The sequence below is a fragment of the Podarcis raffonei genome, chromosome 17 (assembly GCF_027172205.1).
Source record: "Podarcis raffonei isolate rPodRaf1 chromosome 17, rPodRaf1.pri, whole genome shotgun sequence".
Lineage (NCBI taxonomy): Eukaryota > Metazoa > Chordata > Lepidosauria > Squamata > Lacertidae > Podarcis > Podarcis raffonei.
The window spans coordinates 30,022,010-30,045,388 of NC_070618.1; the positions used below are offsets into that span (position 1 = coordinate 30,022,010).

At 44.6% G+C, this 23,379-nt stretch overlaps 1 protein-coding gene across 1 annotated transcript; it reads right to left on the reverse strand.

Annotated features, from left to right (window-relative positions):
- Positions 1-1,572: 1,572 nt before the first annotated feature.
- On the reverse strand, positions 1,573-17,113 carry GABARAPL1 (GABA type A receptor associated protein like 1). Its single transcript, XM_053371567.1, has 4 exons — positions 16,817-17,113; positions 12,980-13,058; positions 9,958-10,076; positions 1,573-3,745 (listed from the first exon to the last, which is right to left on the reverse strand). Exons 1-4 carry the CDS (start codon positions 16,904-16,906, stop codon positions 3,680-3,682), a joined length of 354 nt encoding a protein of 117 aa, XP_053227542.1. The 5' UTR covers positions 16,907-17,113; the 3' UTR covers positions 1,573-3,679.
- Positions 17,114-23,379: the final 6,266 nt, after the last annotated feature.

The following is a 23,379-nucleotide window of genomic DNA, read 5'->3' on the forward strand; positions in this document are numbered from 1 at the left end:
GCCATCTCCAACGCCTCGAAGGATGCCATCAACAGTGTCTCCGGAAAATATTACACATCACTTGGGAAGACAGGCACCCTAATACCAGTGTACTGGAAGAAGCAAAGATCACCAGTGTTGAAGCAATAATTCTTCAACATCAATTTCGCTGAACTGGTCATGTTGTGGGGAAGTCTGATTATCATCTTTCAAAGCAACTACTCTAATCCTGAACTCAAAAATGGAAAGTGTAATGCTGGTGGTCAACAAAAGGTTTAAAGACTCTCTCAAGGCAAACCTTTAAAAATGTAGTATAAACACCAACAATTGGGAAACAGTTGCCTGCAATGCTCCAATTGGAGAACAGTCTTTACCAAAGGTGTCATGGGCTTTGAAGACACTCAAACTCAGGATAAAAGGGAGAAATGTGCTAAGAGGAAGGCACTCTTGGCAAACCCTCACCGTGATCAACTCCCGCCTGGAAACCTATGTCCCCCCTGTGGAAGGACATGTGGGTCCAGAATTGGCCTCCAGAGTCACTTATGGACTCATTGTTAAAACCTGTTTATGGAAGACAATCTTACTCGGCTACGAGTGATCACCAAAGAAGAAGAAAGCATATTTATTTCAAGTGTTTTTATTATCTCTGGTGTCCTGAGAATATACTATCGGTGAGAACGATGTGTTTTTGCATTAAAAACTGGCACTTTAGTAAAAAGTGCCAAAGATTTCTAATGCTATCAGTTTACCTGTTGGTTTCCCAGTTCTTCTGAAAATGCCACTGTGGTGTAGAGGGTGGTCTTCATCCATGGAGACCTAAGTTCGAATCCTTACTTGGCCATGAAGCTCACTCTTTTGTGATCCTGAGCATGCTGCATTCTCCCTTAGCCTAACCTACCTTCCAGCATTGCTGCAAGGATAAAATGAAGCAATACCATTGGCCCGCCTTTGAAAGGATCAGATACAAATGCAGTACTCCAGTATTTAAGTATGTATGATGAACCTTTTCCATCAGACAGTGGCTCAACTAGCCAAGCATCTTGTTCTCCAGTGGCCAAGCATATGCCTTTAGAACACCTGCAAGTGAGATCTGAGTGCAGAAGCACTCCCCTCTCCCGCTGCTTCCAGCAACTGATATCCAGAAGCCCACTGCCTCAAAAACAAGGGTAGAATATCTGTTACCGATATTCTCAGTGCTCCCAAATAGAGTCATACCTCATGTTACGCTCGCTTCATGTTACGTTCTTTCTGGTTACGTCCTGCAGCGACCCCGAAGTACTGGAAATGGTTACTTCCAGGTTTCGCCACCCGCGCATGTGCAGACACGCAAAATTACATCACGCACATGCGCAGAAGCGGCGAATCACCACCTGCGCAGACGCGCCGCTGCAGGTTGCGCTCTTTTCATGTTGTGAACGGGCCTCCGGAACAGATCCCGTTCTCAACCAGAGGTACGACTGTACTGCAGCCATAGATGAACACAAACATGAGCTGAAACCGGAATGATTCAAAGTTCTTTGGCAAGCTGTTAACACTTAAATAAGAGTTCCCGGCCTAAGTCAAATGCATGACAAAATTACCATTCCACTCTGGTTCTCAGATCTTTAAATGTGTGTTTATTGATTTGAGCCGATGTGACATGGATTTCATCTTACAGGAATCTGAAGCTGGTTGGAGTTAATGACAAAAGTATAATCAACACTGCGTTTTACATACTGGAGAAAAGCGAAAATGAAAAGTAAACGCCATAATCCATTTTAAATAAAAAACCTTCAAACGTAATCCTTCATATGTAAGAAATGGGTATGTTGAGAGCCCATGAACGTCAGTTAAAGACCAGCAGCAGCATTGGGGGGAGGGGGTAGATCATAGTCTCTTTCAACATCCGTTATATTTCCCCAAGCAGAGATGAGGGAGGGAATACACTGGTGCACACAATCGCACACGCAGGCATGCCCTGACTCACACCGGACTTGCCTGACCTGTAAGAATTCGGAATGTGACTCTTGAAGACATCCTGAAAGACAGGAAGGCTGAAGAAACGGAAGTGGAGCCAACTGAAATTTGTACTGGAAGGAACTTGGCATACTAAGCAGAACCAGTCTTGCCACAAGGAGTGCATCCAGAAAAGACACACCGAAACTAACAGGTATCCCTCCAGCTATTTGTGTCACTTTCGCTCCCCAGCTGTGCCATTTCAATTTCAATTCTTCACCAACCCTTCAAATCCTTGGCCCCTGCCTAAGAGAGTTCTGGTCCACTAGGCCCCTTGCCATCTGGTGATACTCTTGTCGGAATGATGCTATAAAGGTATGAGCAGGGGGAGGAGTTAAACAGAGAAGCAGAGGCAGGCATGTCACCAGTTTCCATAAACTCAGACACTTCTCAAGAATAGGTGTCACCTAAAGAGTTCAGGATTCCAGAGGCAAACATTTTTCTTCTCCAGTCTAAGGTTATGTAGCTGCCATCCTTTGTTCATCCTTCGCCTCTCTTCTAAATGCTCAGTTGCTACACAACTACAAAATCTAACCATAGGGAGCAATGAAAAAGATAAGCCACAACACAAAACGTCCTACATTTCACCATGATTTCTCAACGGGGAGCAACCAGTGTAAAGAGAGAGAGGGAGACCAATACTACTGTCACAAAGAAACTGCTGTGGCCCCTGCAGCATAAATACCTACTTTGGGCAAACTCTTTTTCAATATTGATGGCTATTGTCAGGGATGTGGGAGAGTGGTGCTGCTCTCCTTAGGAAAAAAACACAACTGTTTTCACAAAAGGACTGCAGAATATATGCTTAGAGGCAAGGCTGTGGGTGCAGGTTAATCCCAATATTTTTTCCCCTTTCCATATTGAATTGATAGCAGCAAAGGAAACACAAGGCAGGTATCAGGATGGTGACCTAGCAGAGAACAGCCTTTCACTGGCAAGCAAGGACACAGAACATCACAAAACACTCGTGCAGAATGCAATATAGGATAGACGCCCAAGGTCCAATTCATTGGTAACACCGTGAAAGAAAGGGACAACTGTCATTGTTTTAAGTTAGCCAAACTGCTTAGGAAGCTGGTTTTCTCCATACTGCATGGCATCTGCATGGTTCTGCTTATAGGAGGCTGACATGCTGCTAGAGTGATGGGTGAACTCAAATCAGAGATGCTACGCATGAGGAAGACAGGAGAGGGGTGCACACGTACCGCTGGGATCAGGGCCAAGGAAAGGAGGGCAAAGGGTGGGCAGAAAAGGCTCACAAATTAACAGAAATTAATATCTCCTTCATGCACAGGAGAGGGGGCTGCCGTGTTTAAAAAATAGGCAAATTAAAGATTAGTTGCTACTGGGAGAGCCACAGTTCCCTTTGGCAGTTCCGACAATATCACTTGGTAGCATCCTCTCCTCTCACTGGGCATTGATGGAAGAGCCAGGTAGTGTAATGGAAGGTGGGAACTTGGCAACCAGATCTCTCCATCCCAAAGCCCTGACCGCCGCAAAACACCAACTATTCTTTCCCCCAACGGATTAAATAAAACAACAGTAATAATTAATTTAAAATAAAGGTGCAAGGAATGATGGCATGAGATTATGTGGCTTGTTGTCCAGTTCTTCCTCCCTCTTCTTGCTTCTGTCTGACGCAGAAACGCCCTCCCAGAACAGTCATTTCAGGCCATCGCAACTGTGAGGACAGCGGCCAAGGGGCTCATTTGCCGTACACGCTTTCGTCACTGTAAGCCACATACAGAAAATAATCCTCCTCGTGATTATCCTGGGGAAATAAAAATGTGGGGTGGGAGGAAAGAGAGGAGCAGAAGTCAACATCATTGTAATCTAAATAATAATAATAATAATAATAATAATGTGGAACCTTGGGTTGCGGATGTAATCCATGATGGAGGCACATCTGCAACCTGCAGTGTTCGCATCCTTAAGTGCCACGTCTGCGCCTGTGTGATTTGGTGCTTCTGCGCATGCGCAAGCAGCGAAACCCGGAAGTAACCCATTCTGGTACTTCCAGGTTTCCCGCGGTAGGCAACCCGAAAACACGTAACCTGAAGCGTCCGTAACACTGTATGACTGTACAGTGGTACCTCGGGTTACATACACTTCAGGTTACATACGCTTCAGGTTACGGACTCCATTAACCCAGAAATAGGACGTCGGGTTAAGAACTTTGCTTCAGGGTGAGAACAGAAATTGTGCTCCGGCGGCATGGCAGCAGCAGGAGGCCCCATTAGCTAAAGTGGTGCATCAGGTTAAGAACAGTTTCAGTTTAAGAACGGACCTCCAGAACAATTAAGTACTTAACCCAAGGTACCACTGTAATGATAATTTATTTAAACCCCGCCCAACGGAATATTAAAAACAAAACAAAAATCGAACATTAAAAACTTCCCTAAACAGGGCTGCCTTCAGATGTCTTCTAAAGAAAAGTCAGATAGTTGATTATTTCCTTGACATCTGATGGTGTCAGATCATGTCTGATCAGCCCTCTGCCTGATTCCCTGTAACCTCATTTCTCGTAGCAAGGGAACCACCAGAATGCCCTCAGAGCTGGACGTCAGTGTCTGGGCTGAATGTTGGGGGTGGAGACGTTCCTTCAGGTATACTGGGCCAAGGCCGTTTAGGGTTTTAAAGGTCAGCACCAACACTTTGAATTAGGCTCAAGCATGCTGGTCAAATGAGGCTGGTTATCCCACATTCTGAACTAAAGTAAGATGTTTTTCCATTTATCTAGGTGCAAACTATTTGTAAAACAGCAGTACTTAAATGTCTGAAATATCTTTGCAAGGGTGGATGATAGGGAAAAAACCAAAACCGGTCCATGCCCCTGTGAACTCTCATTGGCCACATCCCTATGACTTCTTGGTAGCCCTATCGGGTCTAGTGGGCACCAGCTGCCACCCCTGCTGTCAACACTTTGAATTGTGCTTGGAAACGTGCTGGGAGCCAATGTTATTCCTTGGTGTGGAGGAGGAGATAGGCTGTATGGAGAGATCCTTCTAACCTTTGGATCCAGCAACTGTTTAAAGATAAGCCAGGCTAGCTTCTTCTGTTGGGGGGGATAGGCTCTGTGATGGGCCATTAAGGGAAACCAAGGAAAGGGGCTCTGTGTGAGCCACTAAATGAATGACACACACACACCCAAGCTCATGGCCAGTTAGAAGACAAAGCCAGAGTTTGGAGTGCAGTTTGGCAGCGATGTGACCCAAAAGTAAAGCAGCAAGCTGGAGAGAGAAAGAGAGCAACACTTGAGAGCAATGTTTGATTTCTGTTTGAATCCAAGTCTGGGAGAAACAAGACCCTCTTGGGGTACTGATGCTGTAAGGTAAAGGTAAAGGGACCCCTGACCATTAGCTCCAGTCGTGGATGACTCTGGGGTTGCGGCGCTCATCTCGCTTTATTGGCCGAGGGAGCTGGCATACAGCTTCCGGGTCATGTGGCCAGCATGATTAAGCCGCTTCTGGTGAACCAGAACAGCGCACGGAAACACCGTTTACCTTCCTACTGGAGTGGTACCTATTTATCTACTCGCACTGGTGTGCTTTCGAATTGCTAGGCTGGCAAGAGCTGGGACTGAGCAACGGGAGCTCACCCCGTCGCGGGGATTCGAACCGCCGACCTTCTGATCGGCAAGTCCTAGGCTCTGTGGTTTAACCCACAGCGCCACCCGCATCCCGCTGATGCTGTAGATATGTGTAAATAAGCCATCTATCATAAAGACACCGCAGTCTCTGCTGTGCTTCATTCCCCAAAGGAAAACAAAAACCCTGGGTAAGCGTGCCTGGAGCCTCTGGAATCTCGCACCGCTTGGAGATTGGGGAGGTCACCAAAAATATGCAAAGGTGTGGAAAGCATGCTAGCCTTTGTGCACAACTCAACTTACCTGAAGGCCTACCTTTAAAAAATAACTCAACTTAAATTAAAAATGAGATCTAGGCAAGAAGGGGTTTTGGGGGGGGGAGGGAGTGGCGAAAGAAGCTAAAGAAGTTAACGTATCTATGAAGAACATTTACAAAGTCCCAATTTGACTGAAGAGGGTAGTAAACCTAAGGGAGAAAATACTTTTTACTTCTTTAGATAGTCAGGCTACCCTATTCTTATATTGATACCCCTTTGAGAACTCAAAACAGCTTACACATTGCTCCCAGAGAGTCTTCTGCTAGACAGCCTGCTAAATTTCATCAGTAAAATTTCATCATTTTTTTTTAGACTATTCCCCCCAAATATCACAATACATTTTAACCCTTCCATGTTACCCCCATTTTCAGATGGGGAACAAAGACTGGGAGACTTGTTCAAAGTCAAACCCATCAACCTGGCTTGGAGGATTCATGACTGAAATGCAAGCTGTTTAAGCTTTCCTGTTTTTGTTTGTTCTGTTTGCATTTAAGATAAAACAAGGGCACAGATCAGCTGAAGGTAAACATTTTTAATCCTCATGGTTTATTGGGAGAGAGTTAGAATGTTCCCTTGAAATCAGCAGAACACAAATGTTCCCAACTTTGACTAGATGGGTACATCTGTAGTTGCCAGTTTGGAAAGCTTCATTTATACCAGGGTTTCCCAAACATGGGTCTCCAGCTGTTATTAGACTACAACTCCCATCATCCCTAGCTAGCAGTACCAGAGGTCAGGGGGTGGTGGGAATTGTAGTCCAAAAACACCTGGAGACCCAAGTGTGGGAAACTGATTTATACTGAGCTGGTTCACATGCAATGCTAAGCCATAATTAAAAATAAACCATGGTTTAAAACAAAAATTCAGTGTGTTGGTGCATGCTACTCTAATATTGTGGCTGCTTTGCTCCTCACCCCGCTCATCCTTTTCAGCAGCCAGAGGGAAACAAGTCACAGCACTGACCAGTGTCTGATTTGTTTATCTCCAAACAAACCATGAAGGGAAGCCAAGATTTGTTCCTGGCTTACTGTTTGTGGTTTGCACATGACACTAAACCAGAAAGCTTGTTTGTTTCCTCCCATGCACTTAAAAGGAGAAGTGGTGGAACAGAACCATGGCATTTTAAGACAGCACGCACCAGCACACTGCCCATTTGCGGTACACCATTATTTATTTTTAACTTTGGTTTCAGATTACATGAGAACCAGCATATCGTGCTTGAAGCTTGAGGCAAAATGCCAAAACTACAGCTATGCTGGTTCTTCCAAAAATGTTGGTCAGTTGTTTATAAAACCCAATAAAATAAATAATGTTGATCAATTAAAGATCAATTAAATTGATTAGCTCCTGACCCAGGTAAGATGAAGTTGCAGCACTCTTGCTAGAACGGTTTCATTATCATTTAACAAGGATTGTAAGATGCCCACACAAAAGCAGTGTGTAGTGTATGCAGCTAGAGAAAAGGCCATACTGTACTGACAGAAGAGATGGCCGTCCAGAGCTGGGTTGTTTTTCTGAAGGAGGTGCTTAAATCTACAGCAGTAGGAAGGAATTCAAAATACTGCAAACCACAGTTAGTATTATTTCTTTTACCAGTGAGAGAGCTCAGGATATGGGCACTAGAAGAAAGAGTTTTTAAAACAGATGATGCGCTCAAGGAGGAAAGTTGATAGCTGCCAATCTATACGATAGCTAAAAATACAGGTGAAACTCGGAAAATTAGAATATTGTGGAAAAGTTCATTTATTTCAGTAATTCAACTTAAAAGGTGAAACTAATATATGAGATAGACTCGTGACATGCAAAGCGAGATATGTTATAATTGTGATGTTTGTGGCGTACAGCTGATGAAAACCCCAAATTAATAATCTCAGAAAAATAGATTATTAAATGAAATCAGAAAAAAGGGGCCCAAACCAAGTACTGAGTACATATGCATGCTTCTACTTCTCAGAGGTCCAATTTTGCTCTATTTGCAGTCCTTGTTGTGCTGATTTCATTTAATATTCTAATTTTCTGAGATTGTTAATTTGGGGTTTTCATCAGCTGTACGCCATAAACATCACAATCATAACAAATAAAGGCTTGACATATCTCGCTTTGCATGTCATGAGTCTATCTCATATATTAGTTTCACCTTTTAAGTTGAATTACTGAAATAAATGAACTTTTCCACAATATTCTAATTTTCTGAGTTATACCTGTATTTGCTCCATTTCCAGAATATCTAACCTTATCCAACAGAGGAAGAAAACTACCAGGAACCATAAATCTCCCTATCTGTCTAGTATGATAATTCTAATGAGAGCACTTTCCCAGTGTGGTCTTCTTCCAAATGCTCACATAAAACAACTGAACTGCACAAGAAAAATCTAAGATTCTTCTCAATATTTGCAGGGCATGGAAGTGATATAAATCATTTTCCACAAAGGAGACTTGCACTTCTTTTCTGCTTGCTCCTTTGCTTATGAAACAATGCAATGTGCAATAGAGAAATGGGCATGTGGATGTAGGACAACTCTCTTCCTCCCTGCCTCTTATTCTAGATTTACAAAATATGAGTTCTATTAAAGCAAAGTACGCCACCCACACTTACTGTATCTATGCAGAGTTGTGCCCTTCCGCTCTAGAACATCGCTTCTCCATAAATGACCTATGTGGTAACTTGATTTCTAACTTGAAATACTTCCATACAGCTTCCACCAAACAGGTAACAAGATAATATAGTGCTCTGAGTTTGTTTTTTAACCCTAACCATAACCCTATAGGACACACTTTTTCCCCTCCAAAAATGAAGGGGAAATCTGTGTGCGTCCTATGGGGCGAATACAAGCTTTCGCTGAAGCTTGGAGAGCGAGAGGGGTCGGTGCGCACCGACCCCTCTTGCTCTCCAGGCTTCAGGAAGCTCTCCGCAAGCCTGGGGAGCCCGCAGGAGTTCCCGCAGGGCTCCCTAGGCTGCGGATAGCAGCCTGCTGTCCGCCGCGCAGGTGCCCTGAAGCAGAGCGCCCCTCGCGCCGGGCAGATATCTGCAGCCTGGGGATAGCAGCCGGCTGCATGGAGCACGGGGCGCGCTGAAGGCAGACATCAGGCAGCCCCACAAGCTCGGGGGACAGCGGGGAGGTGCAGCGCCGTCATCCCGCTGTTCCCCAACCTGGTTTGGATTCCCCGACCTGGTTTGGGGGGGGAATAAAGGGGAAAAAATTTCCTTTATTCCCCCCCCAAAAAACTAGGTGCGTCCTATGGGCCGGTGCGTCCTATGGGACGAAAAATACGGTAGATGTTCATCTGGAAACACTAATGGGCACCAGAGTGCCTGGGGCAACCCAGTCAGATGAGCAGGGTATACAAATCATCATCATCATCTTTATTTATCTGACACTGACAAAGTTACTCCTCCTCTCAATGTTGAAATATCTTAATTACTTAAAGAGGGGCCAGCATCACTCTAGATATCAGATGGTACTGCGTCCCAAGGAAAGCTCTGAGCAACACAAGCTATTCAGCTGAATTTGGCTACTGATCAGCCCAGGAATTAATTCAGAAGTTTAGTCTAAGCATCTCCAGGATATGACCTTAATAGCTTGCCCTGGAGGATGATACCTCCCTGTTTGGTTAATAATAGAAAATGTCCTTTAGGCAGGCAAGATAATTAATTAGTAACTAGGTTTCCTAATTCGCCTTCCTCAGAGGAAATATTTTCATTCTCGTTTTTTGGGTGGTTTTTTTGGTGTGGTTTTTTTGCAGATTAATGGAGAGTTTGTTGCATTATTTAATTATTTTACTGCATTTTCTTACATTTGTTTCCTGCCACATCTCCTGTCCTGGAAGAAAGTGCGGTACGTGTGTTTTCCAGACCTGTTGAGTTTTACCCAGGTGGTGGCTTCATGTACCTTCATACCATATTCTTGGGACAATTTTCTGAACTAAGACAGTTCAGAAGAGTCTGCAGCCTCTTGCAAGTTTGCAAGTTCTCGGCCTTTCGTTCCATACTGCCCACGGAACCAGAATGTGTCATGCAACAAGCTATTATTAAGCTCCAGGAAGTCCACTATTAGGATGGAATGACAGCCTCTTACTTACTTCGTACAGCTGGCCCATCGTAGCGCTGGTGGGAGGAATGGTGTTGTTGACAAAGAAGAACAGGGCGTCCTCTGGCCTCAGGTGGATTCGCTTTCGGATCAAGAAGTAGAATTGGCCAACTACAGTTGGTGGGGAGAGGAAGAGTAAAAAAAAAAGCCATATTGGCAATCACTCAAATTTCAAAACCCTGTACAGCATGGGTAGGCAAATTAAGGCCCAGGGGCTGGATCTGGCCCAATCGCCTTCTAAATCCGGCCTGTGGATGGTCCGGGAATCAGCGTAGTTTTTACATGAGTAGAATGTGTCCTTTTATTTAAAATGCAACTCTGGGTTATTTGTGGGGTCTGCCTGGTGTTTTTACATGAGTAGAATGTGTGCTTTTACAGTGGTACTTCGGGTTACATACGCTTCAGGTTACAGACTCCACTAACCCAGAAATAGTACCTCGGGTTAAGAACTTTGCTTCAGGATGAGAACAGTGGCGCGGCAGCAGTGGGAGGCCCCATTAGCTAAAGTGGTGCTTTAGGTTAAGAACAGTTTCAGGTTAAGAACGGACCTCCGGAACGAATTGAGTTCTTAACCCAAGGTACCACTGTATTTAAAACGCAACTCTGGGTTATTTGTGTGGCATAGGAATTTGTTCATTTCCCCCCCTTCAAAATATAGTCTGGTCACCCCACAAGGTCTGAGGGACAGTGGACCGGCTCCCTGCTGAAAAAGTTTGCTGACCCCTGATGTACAGTTTCAGAGACAGATAGCTGAGGGACCACATTTTCCCACATATACGTGTCCACGTGCTGAGATCTTTCTTGGAGGCCCTATTCTGGTTACCCCGGACTTCTCAAGTGAGGTGGAGGGTGACAAGAGGGGTCCTTCTCAGTTGTGGCCCCGCCAGTTCTGGAACACTCTCCTCACGGAAGATTAATCTGGCATCTACTCCCATGCTTTGTGATAACAAGACTTGATTTGCCCAGTGCTTCTTAAACATTAATTCACTTTTTTAAAAAAAGCAACAACCATTGTTCTATCCTCCTGCTATGTTGCTCTAGTTTTGTGTTACCCAACTCCTGTTTTATTATATATACTTTTAGTTTTTTACTGAAATTCTTATTGCTAGCTGCCCTGATATCATCGCTGAGGGGAAAGATACAAAAGTACTAAATGAGACTCTTAATCTCAAGGTTGTGGGTTCAAGACCCATGTTGGGCAAAAGATTCCACAACGTACACGTAACTGGCTGTAAAGTAACATAACATTATATATAATAAAATTGTAATTTAATCACCATATCAAAAAATTGCAAAGCACAATTCCTGATGGCAGTAACGTATCATATTACTATTAAACTTCTATGTGTTTTTCTTGTCGTGAAGTCCAAGGATAGCCAGGTCTCTGACTGGCAACTTCTGCGTTCCTGTGGACTATTTCGGCTGATAAAACCTACTGAAAAATCTCCTGGAAACCTTGTCGCTGAAGAAGCCCAATGGGTGAAACAAAGGTATATATCCTGAGAACTGGTCTATCATCAGCTGCCTTATTGTTACTAAGTAGCTCTGTTTGTTACACTCTCAAGACTTAGGATTATGCAGAAGGCAAGTTCGTTTGTTACACTTTTAAGACATAGGATGATGCAGAAGGAAGATACTGTATCAGTATGAAATGGCATTGCCAACAGGAACTATACATTGTAATTGTTGGACTTGGCAATCTTTGGACCTGACTATCCTTTGACTTTATGACAAGTCTTTATGATAAGTTCACCCGCTAGTGTCTCCTGTTAACTTCACCCACCAATGTAAATTGCTAGTTTTTAAAAAAAAATATGGTTCCCATATAATACAACCTAGGGAAGTTATAAGTGCCATCATGGTGAAATTTAAATTCAGAACTGCAATTTCCCCACTGATCAGTCTTATTTAGATTTGTTTTATAGAACCTTAAAAGAATAAATACTTGGTATGCAAGAGGATAAATGGCCAGGATACAATTCTCTACTGGGGGAGGGGGGAGGGCAAAGTAACCACAAGGTTAGCTTTGTTTTGTTATTTTGGTCCTAATTGGGGGGTGACAACTAGCAGATGGATGGCCTGTAATCTCTATTCTGGATGCTTAGCAACTGAGAAATCTGAACGCTGGCAACTGTTGTAAACAAAAATTGCCCTTTTCCCTTATGGGGTATCCAAGAGCCCATATAGAGTCCTTACATAGGTTCCCTATTGGTAGGAGAAAATAACAGAGGCCAACCAGAGAATACTGACAAGCAAAGCAGCTAGCAAGCCTGATCTTTATTGATCTGTTGCAGCAGGGTGCTCCCCTCACCCGCAGGAGAGAGAAGGGACCCAGAAAAATGTCGCACAAGGCCTTATAAAGACTTTTGAAATTGCCACCCTGTAGATCAAGACCACCCCAGATACATCATACCAACATCAGAGAAAAGGGGGTCTAAAACAGAAATTTGAATGTTTTTTTTCTCCTATTGTTGTTTATCTCCTGTATGGCAGGTTACTTGATTGGATTGACTGGGGAGCCTGGCCATTCTTTCGTAGTGATAAATACTTAGTTCCTGGGCCAGGTCACAGGCTCACACCCTATTCATATCTTAAATGTGTCCTTAAGACAGGATTTGTGAGGAAAGAGACAATGGGGAGGTTTCCCACTTTGACCTTGCAGAGAAAACATTTGGTCAGTTTGGTTCCAGCTTGGCCTTCCTGTGCTGATCATGGTTGGTACACTTATGAACATTACCATATATCTAAGACCATAAAATTCCTATCACACAACCTGTTAAGGTTGTTTTCAAGAAAAGCTGGATACGTTCACCCAAGGTGCGGAGAACCACTGAATTAAACTTCCATGAAACTGCATTCACCAGAGTTTCTCACGCTGTGCTATGAAGATAACAAAACATTTTCCCGAAGGCTATGAGACTGAGGGAAAGAGGAGGCCACCAACTCTATCACTTGTTGAAAAACCTTCCTTAAATACCAATGCAAAAATAGATTACGAAATGTGACTTGTTTACCTGTGAGATCAGATGGGACAAGGTACTTCCTCTTGTCCAGATCAGGTACTCTGGCTTTGGGTGCCTTCTCCACAATAACCTGGACAAAAAAAGGAGCAGGAAGAAAAATAAGAACAAAGAGAACAAGAGAAGCTATGCTACCTTTCCCTGTGCCTGCAAATTCTCCCTGTAGAGCTTAATAAGGAAAGGATGCATGTCAGAATTCAAGCCATGTAAAACACAGCAATGTGACGGTCCTCAGTTGGATTAGAAAGAAAATATCCCATGAACTTTCCAAAGTAGGAACACAAGTCGCATAACAAGAAAAATAGCAACAAGAGATGATTGTTTACATCCACAAACTTTTGACTCCTCTTCATAGTTTCTAAGGCTACCTGATACTTATACATATAAATAAATCTGAGTTATTCATACGCAACTTCATTCAGTCTGTTAAAGCTGCTGTTTTGAACGTGCATTATATATATATATATATATATATATATACACACACACATACACACACACACATACACACACACACACACCCCACTGCTAGTGGGTCTAGACCTCAAAATCAGTTTCGAACTTTAATTATTATACATATATTTTTCTCAGAAATGTTTCTAGTTTTGTGTTAGTACAGAGTGACTCTGAATATATTGCAAAAGAAATTACTTAAACAACTTTCCATTTGCCTGTAAAACTTCAAAACAACTGCTTTCAGATACGCCAGTGGCAAAATGTGTTGTCCTTCACCCAAAATGTGCTGTCCTTGACCCAATATATCTCTATCTAGACACCATTTTAAAAAAAAACTTTCCTTGGGCTGCCTCTAAGGGAAAGCTTGTTGAAATTACTGTGTGGTGCAGACCCACTGCATCTTTCGCCTAGCAAATTTTCTCACTTGAGCCTACTTTTATCCTTCACCTTTTATATCAAAACAAGTCTCAAATCTTTGTCTCAGTAACATGGCCATGGAATATTTATTTACCTCCACTGAACAAGTTTAAAATGCCCCCGACTCCATGAATTACCGTATTTTTCGCTCTATAACACGCACGTAGTTTTTAGAGGAGGAAAACAAGAAAAAAAATATTCTAAACGAAATAGTGGATATATGATTTTTGTGGTTCATGCTGTGGCCACAGACATGTGATCTGACAGTGAGTTTGGAGTAGCCCAATGCAAAAATCCTGAGGATCCATGTGGATCCATGCTTTGTAACCACGGAGGAGGGAAGGAAGGGGAACCATGGATCCTCTGCTCACGACTGCAGCAGATCCCCCCGCCACCCGCAGGCATTCGCTCCGTAACACGCACAGACATTTCCCCTTACTTTCTAGGAGGAAAAAAGTGAGTGTTATGGTGCAAAAAATACGGTAGTCAAATTTAAAAACAACAACAACCGTTGAATTGTTAGCTTTCCTAATTTTCCACAGCAGGCATTCCATGGGGTCAGGTTGGTCACTGCATGAAAACCTGTCCATTTCATTAGTTTCCCCTAGTTCATATAACAAGACATGTATATTGAAGTTTATAGACCTTACTGGTGCAGAGAGAGAGAGAGAAAGTGTGTGTGTGTGTGTGTGTATGCTACAGGGGGTAGGACACCAATGAGTTAAGAGACAAAGGAATTTGGGGGGGGGCGGGGAGCAGGGCTGGATCCATTGGGAGCTAAGGCCCTGCACATGTATTTTTCACATTGCAAAGAGCACCAAAGAAGGTGCTTTGAGGTACAATGAGATAATCCTGTTCGTTTGTGTTATTTCTTCTGAAATTAAGGGGGACCATTGAAGGTATCTTGCACAGGGACCCTGCAAAATCCTGGACCACCAGTCCAAGAGGACATGCACTATGGAGTACAAAAACAAACAAGGCGGTTAGCGATGCAGCCTTCTTGCGTTAGTAAAACATAAGAAGATCACAAAGACATTTGAGCTGAAAGGTATCATCTCAGCTATCGCCCCCTCTTTCTCATCCCTTGTCCTCTCTCTTATCCCTAATTTAAAATTCTGCAATGTTTTATTTTGTATTTAAAAAAAAAATAGCTGCAGAAAGCAAAGATCTCATAAACATAATAGCAAACTCAGTTCACTCTGGGGGGATCATTATGTAGCCTTGCACAGGTGGGAGACTTGGGGGAATCCCAAGAGCTGCAAAAGTTGGGGGGGGAGAGACTCAGTGCAGTGAGAACTGAGCATGTGCAAAGGGCACAGAATGATGACCAAGGATGCAGAATAGGAAACAGGAGAGGAAGAGGAATGGAACAGAATGTTTAGGAAGCAAGGCTGGCTGGCTCCTCCTGAACAGGAACCTTCCACGAGACAATCATTTTGTTGCAGGCCCTACTTGTTTTGTAGAACACAAAGATAACGCAGGCTCTTGGCAGATATGTCTGTCATTAGGTAGCATCTGCTGTGGCCACGGATCTGTTATAGAAAGGAAAAGGGTGCATGCTGGGTGCACTGCAGTGGAAAAGCCGGTGGAACTGAAACCAGCCTTCAGAAGAGAGGAAACGCAAGGATGCTCTGGCCCACCCTTGTCAGTCCTTTCAAAGGATCTTCCCACACAGACAATTGTAGCTTTTGGTACATGCAGCCTGTGCTTTGCCACTGTGGATTTTATTTCCGGTACAGGCCAGAGGGAGCCTGGCCAGACACCTCCTGCATGAAGCTGAGAAACGCCCTGCACTGTCTCACAACAACAAAAACAAAGGCCTCATCCGTCTTCCATTCTTCCTGCAAATGAAGCGCCAGACTAGGCCAAAAGCTCTTGCCACAAACTCGGCTGCCTTATGCTTTTCCCAAACAGCCCTATTCCAGCCTTGGCCTAATCCCCTACTCTTCCAGCCCTCAGTTACACAGTCTGTTCTTCTAGTTCTGAGCTTGTTTACAGGTTTATCATCACCATCATCATGCCAGACATTCCTCCCCAGGAATTCCCCTTGGGCGGATGTACTGCAAGTGCCACCGAAATTGCAGCACCCATCTGATCCTGTGTCATCTCCCTTCAATGTGGGAACACCCCCACTCCCCAGGCTATGTGGTTGCCAAGAACATCTGACAGGTTGGGAATATTTCGACACAAGTATCCAACCGCTCCTATAAGGCAACCTCAGTCTGCCCATCTGCCAACCAGGGGGGTTAAAACAACATTAATGAAATGAAACTATCTTGGCGGCAAGGGGCACATGACGAAGGAGGAAAATAATACAGTAATAGCTGCGCTTTGATATTCTGAATTGAAGCTCATTTCCTTCCGGCTTATACAAATATCCCGAGTCATGGCAAAATTGTGAAGCAAGGTGCGCACTACTGCAATCACGGATTGCTTTGAAGGGCCAGAAAAAGATGGGGCAAATATGAAGCGCTTGTGAGACCATGACTTTGCTTTTTCTGCGTCCTCCCTGCTCCAGTCGCCTTCTTATTACTCTGGCACTGAAGGACCAGGAGATGGAGAGGCTCCAAAAGCAGGCCAGAATCTAGGGGAGGGGGAGAGACGCATCTCAACATTTGGGGTGGTGGAGGGGAGAGCTCCCGAATCTCCTTCTGAAGGTGACATCATTAACACATCCATTGTCCTTCTGCCTCCATGTTTGCTTGGCGGCGCGTGGGGGGGGGGGGTGACGAGGGAGGTGGCACAGGGGATTTAACTCCTTCCTCTCCACCAGACCTCAAGTCCAGGAAAGCGCAGGAGCCTTTGCATTCCGGCCCTCTAATATTGGGAACCTGGCAGGCCAAAGGCACCCGTCTCCTCCCTCCCTTAAATCTTTAAGCCTGCTTCCCCCGCCTCCAAATATACCCCCAGCCAAGATCATGCACACACAAAAAAGGCACAAATTATTGCGCCACTCACAGGCACCCGATCTGGATATTTCTTCCGGATTTTCTCCCCTTCTTTTTTCCTGTACTCGAAAGGGTGGTCTTCCTTGTACTGGAACTTCATGGCTTGTCCCAAGACGCCAAGTTTCTTCTTTTCTTTCCCACTCCCTCTTTTACTCTTTTTCTCTCTCTTCCCTCCGAACCGGCAGCTCGCAATGCCTGCAAGGATCTGGCGGACGAAAAGCGATCCCGACGCTGCAGCCCCGCGCGCGATCCACTCGCTCGCTTGTTTCTCCAGCAGCTGATCAAAGGCCACTCAGTGCGCACGCGCGCGCCTTCCGAGCCCGGGCATTGTGACGTCGCCGGCGCCGAATCTGCATCGGCCTCCCGCCGGCCCGCCTCTTAGATTGCACCATCGCAAGGGCTGGGAGGGCCGTCCGCCTGCAAAAACGCACGCCGAGTCTCTCGGCTGAAGCTCCGGCTGCACCGTCCTCGAGAAGATCGCCGTCCTGGTGCCACAACCAAGTGCCTTGCAGTTCTGCTGGCTGTTAACGGAGAAGGGTGGCAAAAGCGTCACATTTCCTGGGACAGCAACCCTCGGGGTGGTCAGTGGAGCGCTCCCACTGCCCCCATTAAGGGAGCTGCGAAGTCCCGTCTTAGCTGGTGGGGAAGTTATACCATAGGATGTAAAACAGTAAATTGATGGTGATAAGTATACACACTCACAGGTGTTTTACATGCTATAGTATAGATATAAATCTGGGCATGTGGATATAAATAGATATCAACCTTGTTTTTGAAAAATTTATTGACATGTCTATAATATAGGTAAAGGGACCCCTGACCATTAGGTCCAGTCGTGGCCAATTCTGGGGTTCTGGCGCTCATCTCACTTTATTGGCCGAGGGAGCCGGCGTACAGCTTCCGGGTCATGTGGCCAGCATGACTAAGCCGCTTCTGGCGAACCAGAGCAGCGCACGGAAACGCCGTTTACCTTCCTGCCGGAGTGGTACCTATTTATCTACTTGCACTCTGGCGTGCTTTCGAACTGCTAGGATGGCAGGAGCAGGGAATGAGCAACGGGAACTCACTCCTTCGCGGGGATTCGAACTGCTGACCTTCTGATCGGCAAGTCCTAGGCTCTGTGGTTTAACCCACAGCGCCACCTGTGTCCCTTAATTATAGGGATAGAACTACCTAAATTGTATAGAAATTTATTCATGTATGCGACTACAGCGGCAAGAATGCTACTTGCCCCCAAATGGAAAGAAGCAGAAGTCCCAGCAAAGGAAGAATGGATACAAAGACTTTTGGAATATGCAGAAATGGTGAAACTTATCGGAAGAATAAGAAATCAAGATAACAAACTTTTTATAAAAGAATGGAAATGGTTTATTGAATATTTACAGATAATTGTAAACAGATAAAGACAGTGGCAGGATTATTGTAATAACCTGCAGTTACGTAAGTGTGTGTGTGTGTGATAAATAAAAGAATAAGTTACCGGTAAGTTAATTTGGATAGGCATGTATTTGACAAGTGCCAGAGTGCATGGAAATGCTATTTACCTTCCCGCCGCAGTGGTACCTATTTATCTGCTTGCACAGGGATGCTTTCAAACAGCTAGGTTGGCAGGAGCCTGGACAGAGCAACGGGAATTCCCTCCACCGCGGTGATCTGACCTGCTGGCTGTTCCTTCCAAGAGGGAGAGGGCAGGTGGGCAAGCCGTGCAGGTAGCTGCTCCTAGTCGCTGTCATTTGTATACAAGCAAGCATGTACATACCCAGTTTAAAAATTGTGACCTATGAGAACAGCAGGATAGGTTTAAACGGGGGATATTTCCTTCCGTGTTTTTGTAGCCAGAAAGAGAAATCTAGCTACAGCCTCTGTTAATCATTTGCTCGGATTGGGCAAAAGGTAGGCCATGCAAGCCTAGCAGGTTTTCCAAATGCTTCTCGTGCCTATGGGGGCAATCCTATGGCGAGATGGCCACCTGTCATGGATGCTTTAGTTGAGATTCCTACATTGCACGGGGTTGGACTAGATGACCCTCGGGTTCCTTTCCAACTCTACAATTCTATGATTCTGTGGTTCTGTTATTCTAAGTGGGCATGGCGGTCAGAAGCAGCCATCCTTGCTACTCAGGGTAGCCCATCCATGAGGCAAACTGAGACAGCCACCGTAGGCAGAGGAATCCACGAGGCGCCTCCATTGGTGTGCCCTCCTCACCGCTGCCCTCTCCGCCAGAGAAGCAGCTATGGTGGCTTCTAGGTTCCAATGATACCTTGTTAACCCCTTGCTCAAGGAAACAAGGGCGGCTCAAGGAAGCCAGGCCCAGTGAGCACAGGAACTTGCCCTGGTCAATCTTGCCCCATGAGTCTAAAGGCCTTCCCACAGTTACCGAATTCTCCTCCTCTCCCAGATCCTTCCCAAGCAATCTGAGACAGTTGTTATGCCTGTCTTTGTTCCTCTCTCTTCATACCTCTTCTGGTTCTGGGAGAATAGTAGGGAAGGGAGCACACTGCCTTCTTCTCCAGCCTGACTCATCCCTGCCTTTTGAACACCCTCCTCTCCAGCTTCCGCTTCTGCCTCTGGTTCCGGATTTCTCTCTGTCGCAGACTCTCTCTGCTCACTAAGCCCTGTTACCTCTTCAGCTTCAGACACTTCCTCCCAGGCTGCTCCCTCTTCTCCCTCTGACCACTCATTGTAGTCCTACCACCAATACCCAGGCTCTCAGCCTTCTTCCCTTGGGGTTCCCCAGCTGGTGCCTCCCTCTACACCTCTGCACCCAACTAAGTCCATGACAGGGACCTTGCTTAGAGTGTTTGACTAGGACACAGGAGGCCAGGGTTCACTCAACCATCAAGCTCAATGGGTGACCTTGGGCCAGTCACAGTATCTCTGTCTAACCTATCTCTCAGCGTTCTTAGGGAGGAGGAGAACCATAAACATCAGCCTTGGAGGAAAGGTGGGATAGAAATGGAACATTCACATAAACGATGCAAGAATTCTTAACCAGAGTTTCCTTGCCTTAAAGCAGGGGTTCCCAGTTTTTGGTCCATGGACCAGCTTCATTCAGTTGATCCACAGCACATATGCATTAAAAATTAACATTGATTTTTAATTGTATTTTTGCTGCTATTCCTTATATTGTGTTTTCTTTTATTGCCATTTGAATTCTACGGAATGCAAATGATAATACAATCAAATATGGTATAAGAAATAAAACAGGCTCGAGATTCTACAAAACTCTTTTGCACGAAAGTTACTGGGCCTCCCCAGGGGCTCGGTTGCTGCACAGTTAAGAACAGAACTGGGCCTCCCCTCTATTGTTGCGAGAGCCCACATTAGAATAATTAGTTTTTATTGTAAATTAATCAAAGCCCCAGGCTCCCTACTAGCCAGGCAAGCCTTTTTAACTTGTGCTTTTAACAACAAATGGTCCAAGGCCATGGAGATTATCACGGCACGCTACTCCCTCCCAGATCTTGACACACTGTCATCTTGGGACCATCACAATATCCGGGCCTGGATTCTTACAAGAGACGAGGCCATGGACCGGGCACAGTCCGCCACAGCTCGCCTCTCCAAGTGGCTCCCTAAAGTGAAAGTGGTAAGATCACTTGCCAACTACTTGATAGACCTGACGGAGCCCAATTTGAGAAGAGCGTTTACCATGGCCCGTTTCCATTCTATACCCACGGCCTTCTTGCAGGGGATTTACTTTAAGACCCCCATTACTCAGCGTCTTTGTCCATGCACAATGAATGAAGTAGAGGACTTCATACACTTCTTTTTCTACTGCCCTATTTATGAGCTAATAAGAACTAAGCTCCTCCTCTTGATCCCGCCCACCATCACATCTAAGGAAGACTGTTTGAAATTCCTTCTTGTGGACGCAAATCCCCAAATTTCACGTGGGGTGGCAATCTTTATAGTGCAGGCTTTGAAACTTAGGGCTACACTGACTGGGTAGTGGGTCCCAGACCTGGACCTGTTTTAATTCTTTGTATTACCTTTTTTAACCAAATGTGCCAAGCCTATTTTGGGGCCATTATATGTTTTATATACATCTGCATTTTAGATTCCCGGTGCTGGCAACTAAATTTTTATATTATTGTTTTAGGGTAATTTAAATGTTACAATGCCCGTAATATCGTCTGAATTCTGTTTTATCAGGTTATTTCTCTCTTGCTTTTTTGTCTTATCTTGCTATGGCTGTATGCTAATGCAATAAAGGTTTGATGATGATGATGGCTATTCCTTATATTGTGTTTTCTTTTATTGCCATTTGAATTCTACGGAATGCAAATGATAATACAATCAAATATGGTATAAGAAATAAAACAGGCATTAAAAATACAGCTACAAAGAAAAAACTATCTAGCACAGGGCAACACAATTGCTACAGCAGGGAGGAAAAATGCTTAAGTGATCCACCAATACCATTAGCAATTTTCAGGTGATCCACGTGGGTGGTGTGGGGGGGGGAGAGAGTTTGGGAACCACCAGATTACAGAAGCACATGTGGTTTTCAGTTGGACACCATCACCTAACATTCACCAGCTGAAATTGTCTAAGATCTTTGTTATTTCCTCCCCCCCACCAATAATTTTTATTAATTTTTTCCAAATATCTTAAACACAATACAGCTTAACAATATTATTCTCCTTTCAATCTATATCTTATCCGAATTAACTTCCCTCCACCCCTCTTCTGGCTTCTCTACATTGCTATTGCTTAAGCGTGATTACTATGTATACAGTCTATAAATGTCTATAATTCCTTAATAAATTTTTGTATTATACTTTAGACATAGCTTCCTTATTATATTACAGTATTACATCTTGTGGTCTAACCAAATGTTTACAATAAACGTTATGAGTTTAATTTCAGTCCTGTGAGCGTCTTTATTTATGTACAGTTTTCTCTAAGTATACCATAAATTTGGACCATTCTTTTTGGAATTTCTCATCGTCCTGCTGTCGGATTCTTCCAGTTAGCCTTGCTATTTCTGCAAAAAAATAAAAAAAATAAGATAAAAAGAGATCTTTGTTATTTCCATGCCACAGCACTGCAGATAAACACCTCCAGCTTTGCTTATAATTTGCAGCGCTGATCTAACTATCACATGCAGCACAGAACTGTCTCTTCCCTACCCAGCTGGGAATTAGCTAGTCACACTAATGTGGCTGGTGGGGGTGAATCGGTGCAAGGCTGTGTCCCTTTTGCAGGGCACATGGCGTTGTGCACAGTCCTGCTGCAACTCAGGAGCTTGTAGAATGAATGCTGCTGCGCTGTGTGAAGATAAATCCTAGCAACTCTGCAAGAGGAAGGGAGGAGGAGGAGGAATAGACAACAGCAGCATGACTCAGGAAAGTGCCCTCTTCTCCTGCTGGATGTTCCTGTTTCGTAACTTTCTGCTGCTGCCCTCGCTGCCACCACCCCCTTCTCTCCTCCTGTCCTGGACATGAGCTGGCCCAGCTAATTCTTAGCATTTCCAGGTCTTGTGATCACCTGCCTGAGGCTGAGTCCTGGTGTAAACAACTGCGTCAGATGACCTCCAAAGCAAAGTCAGAATTGTGAGCAGAAGGTACAGCAGGGAGAGAACCAGTGGCAGCTGGTGCCCACTAGACCGGATGGGGTTACCAAGAAGTCATGGGGATGTGGCCAATGAGAGCCCACAGGGGCATGGTTTTCTCCCCATCATCCACCCTTGCAAAGATATTGCAGACATTTAAGCATTGCTGTTTTGCAAATAGTTTGCACCTCACTAAATGGAAAAACATCTTACTTTGGTTCAGAATGTGGGATAACCAGCCTCATTTGACCAGTATGCTTGAGCCTACAGTGGTACCTCAGGTTACATACGCTTCAGGTTACAGACTCCACTAACCCAGAAATAGTGCTTCAGGTTAAGAACTTTGCTTCAGGATGAGAACAGAAGTCGTGCTTCGGCAGCCCGGCGGCAGCAGGAGGCCCCATTAGCTAAAGTGGTGCTTCAGGTTAAGAACAGTTTCAGGTTAAGAACGGACCTCCAGAACGAATTAAGTACTTAACCTGAGATACCACTGTAATTAACATTAACATTAAGAGTAAGCTGTTCTTTGTGGAATTATAGGGTCAGAACTACCTAAAATGTATAGAAACTTATTCATGTATGCTGCTACAGCGGCAAGAATGCTACTTGCCCCAAAATGGAAAGAAGCAGTGTGATAGGAATTTTGAGGTCTTAGATATATGTTAAATGTTCATAAGTGTAGCAACCAAGCACCTACATAGATCAGCACAGGAAGACCGACCTGGAACCATTTTTGATTCCCAAATTGACCAAATGTTTTCTCTGCAAGGTCACAGGAAAATGGAAAAGCCTCCCCATTGCCTTTTCCTTCACAAATCCTGTCTTAAGGGTATGTCTGTGTTTGAATAGGGTGTGAGCCTGTGACATGGCCCAGGAACTAAGTATTTATCATTACAAAAGACTGGCCAGGCTCCCCAGGAAATCCAATCAAGTAAGCAGGCAATCCAATCAAGTGACCATTAAACAGGTAACCTGTCAGACAAGATAAACAAGTCATTCAGATTTCTGTTTTAGAC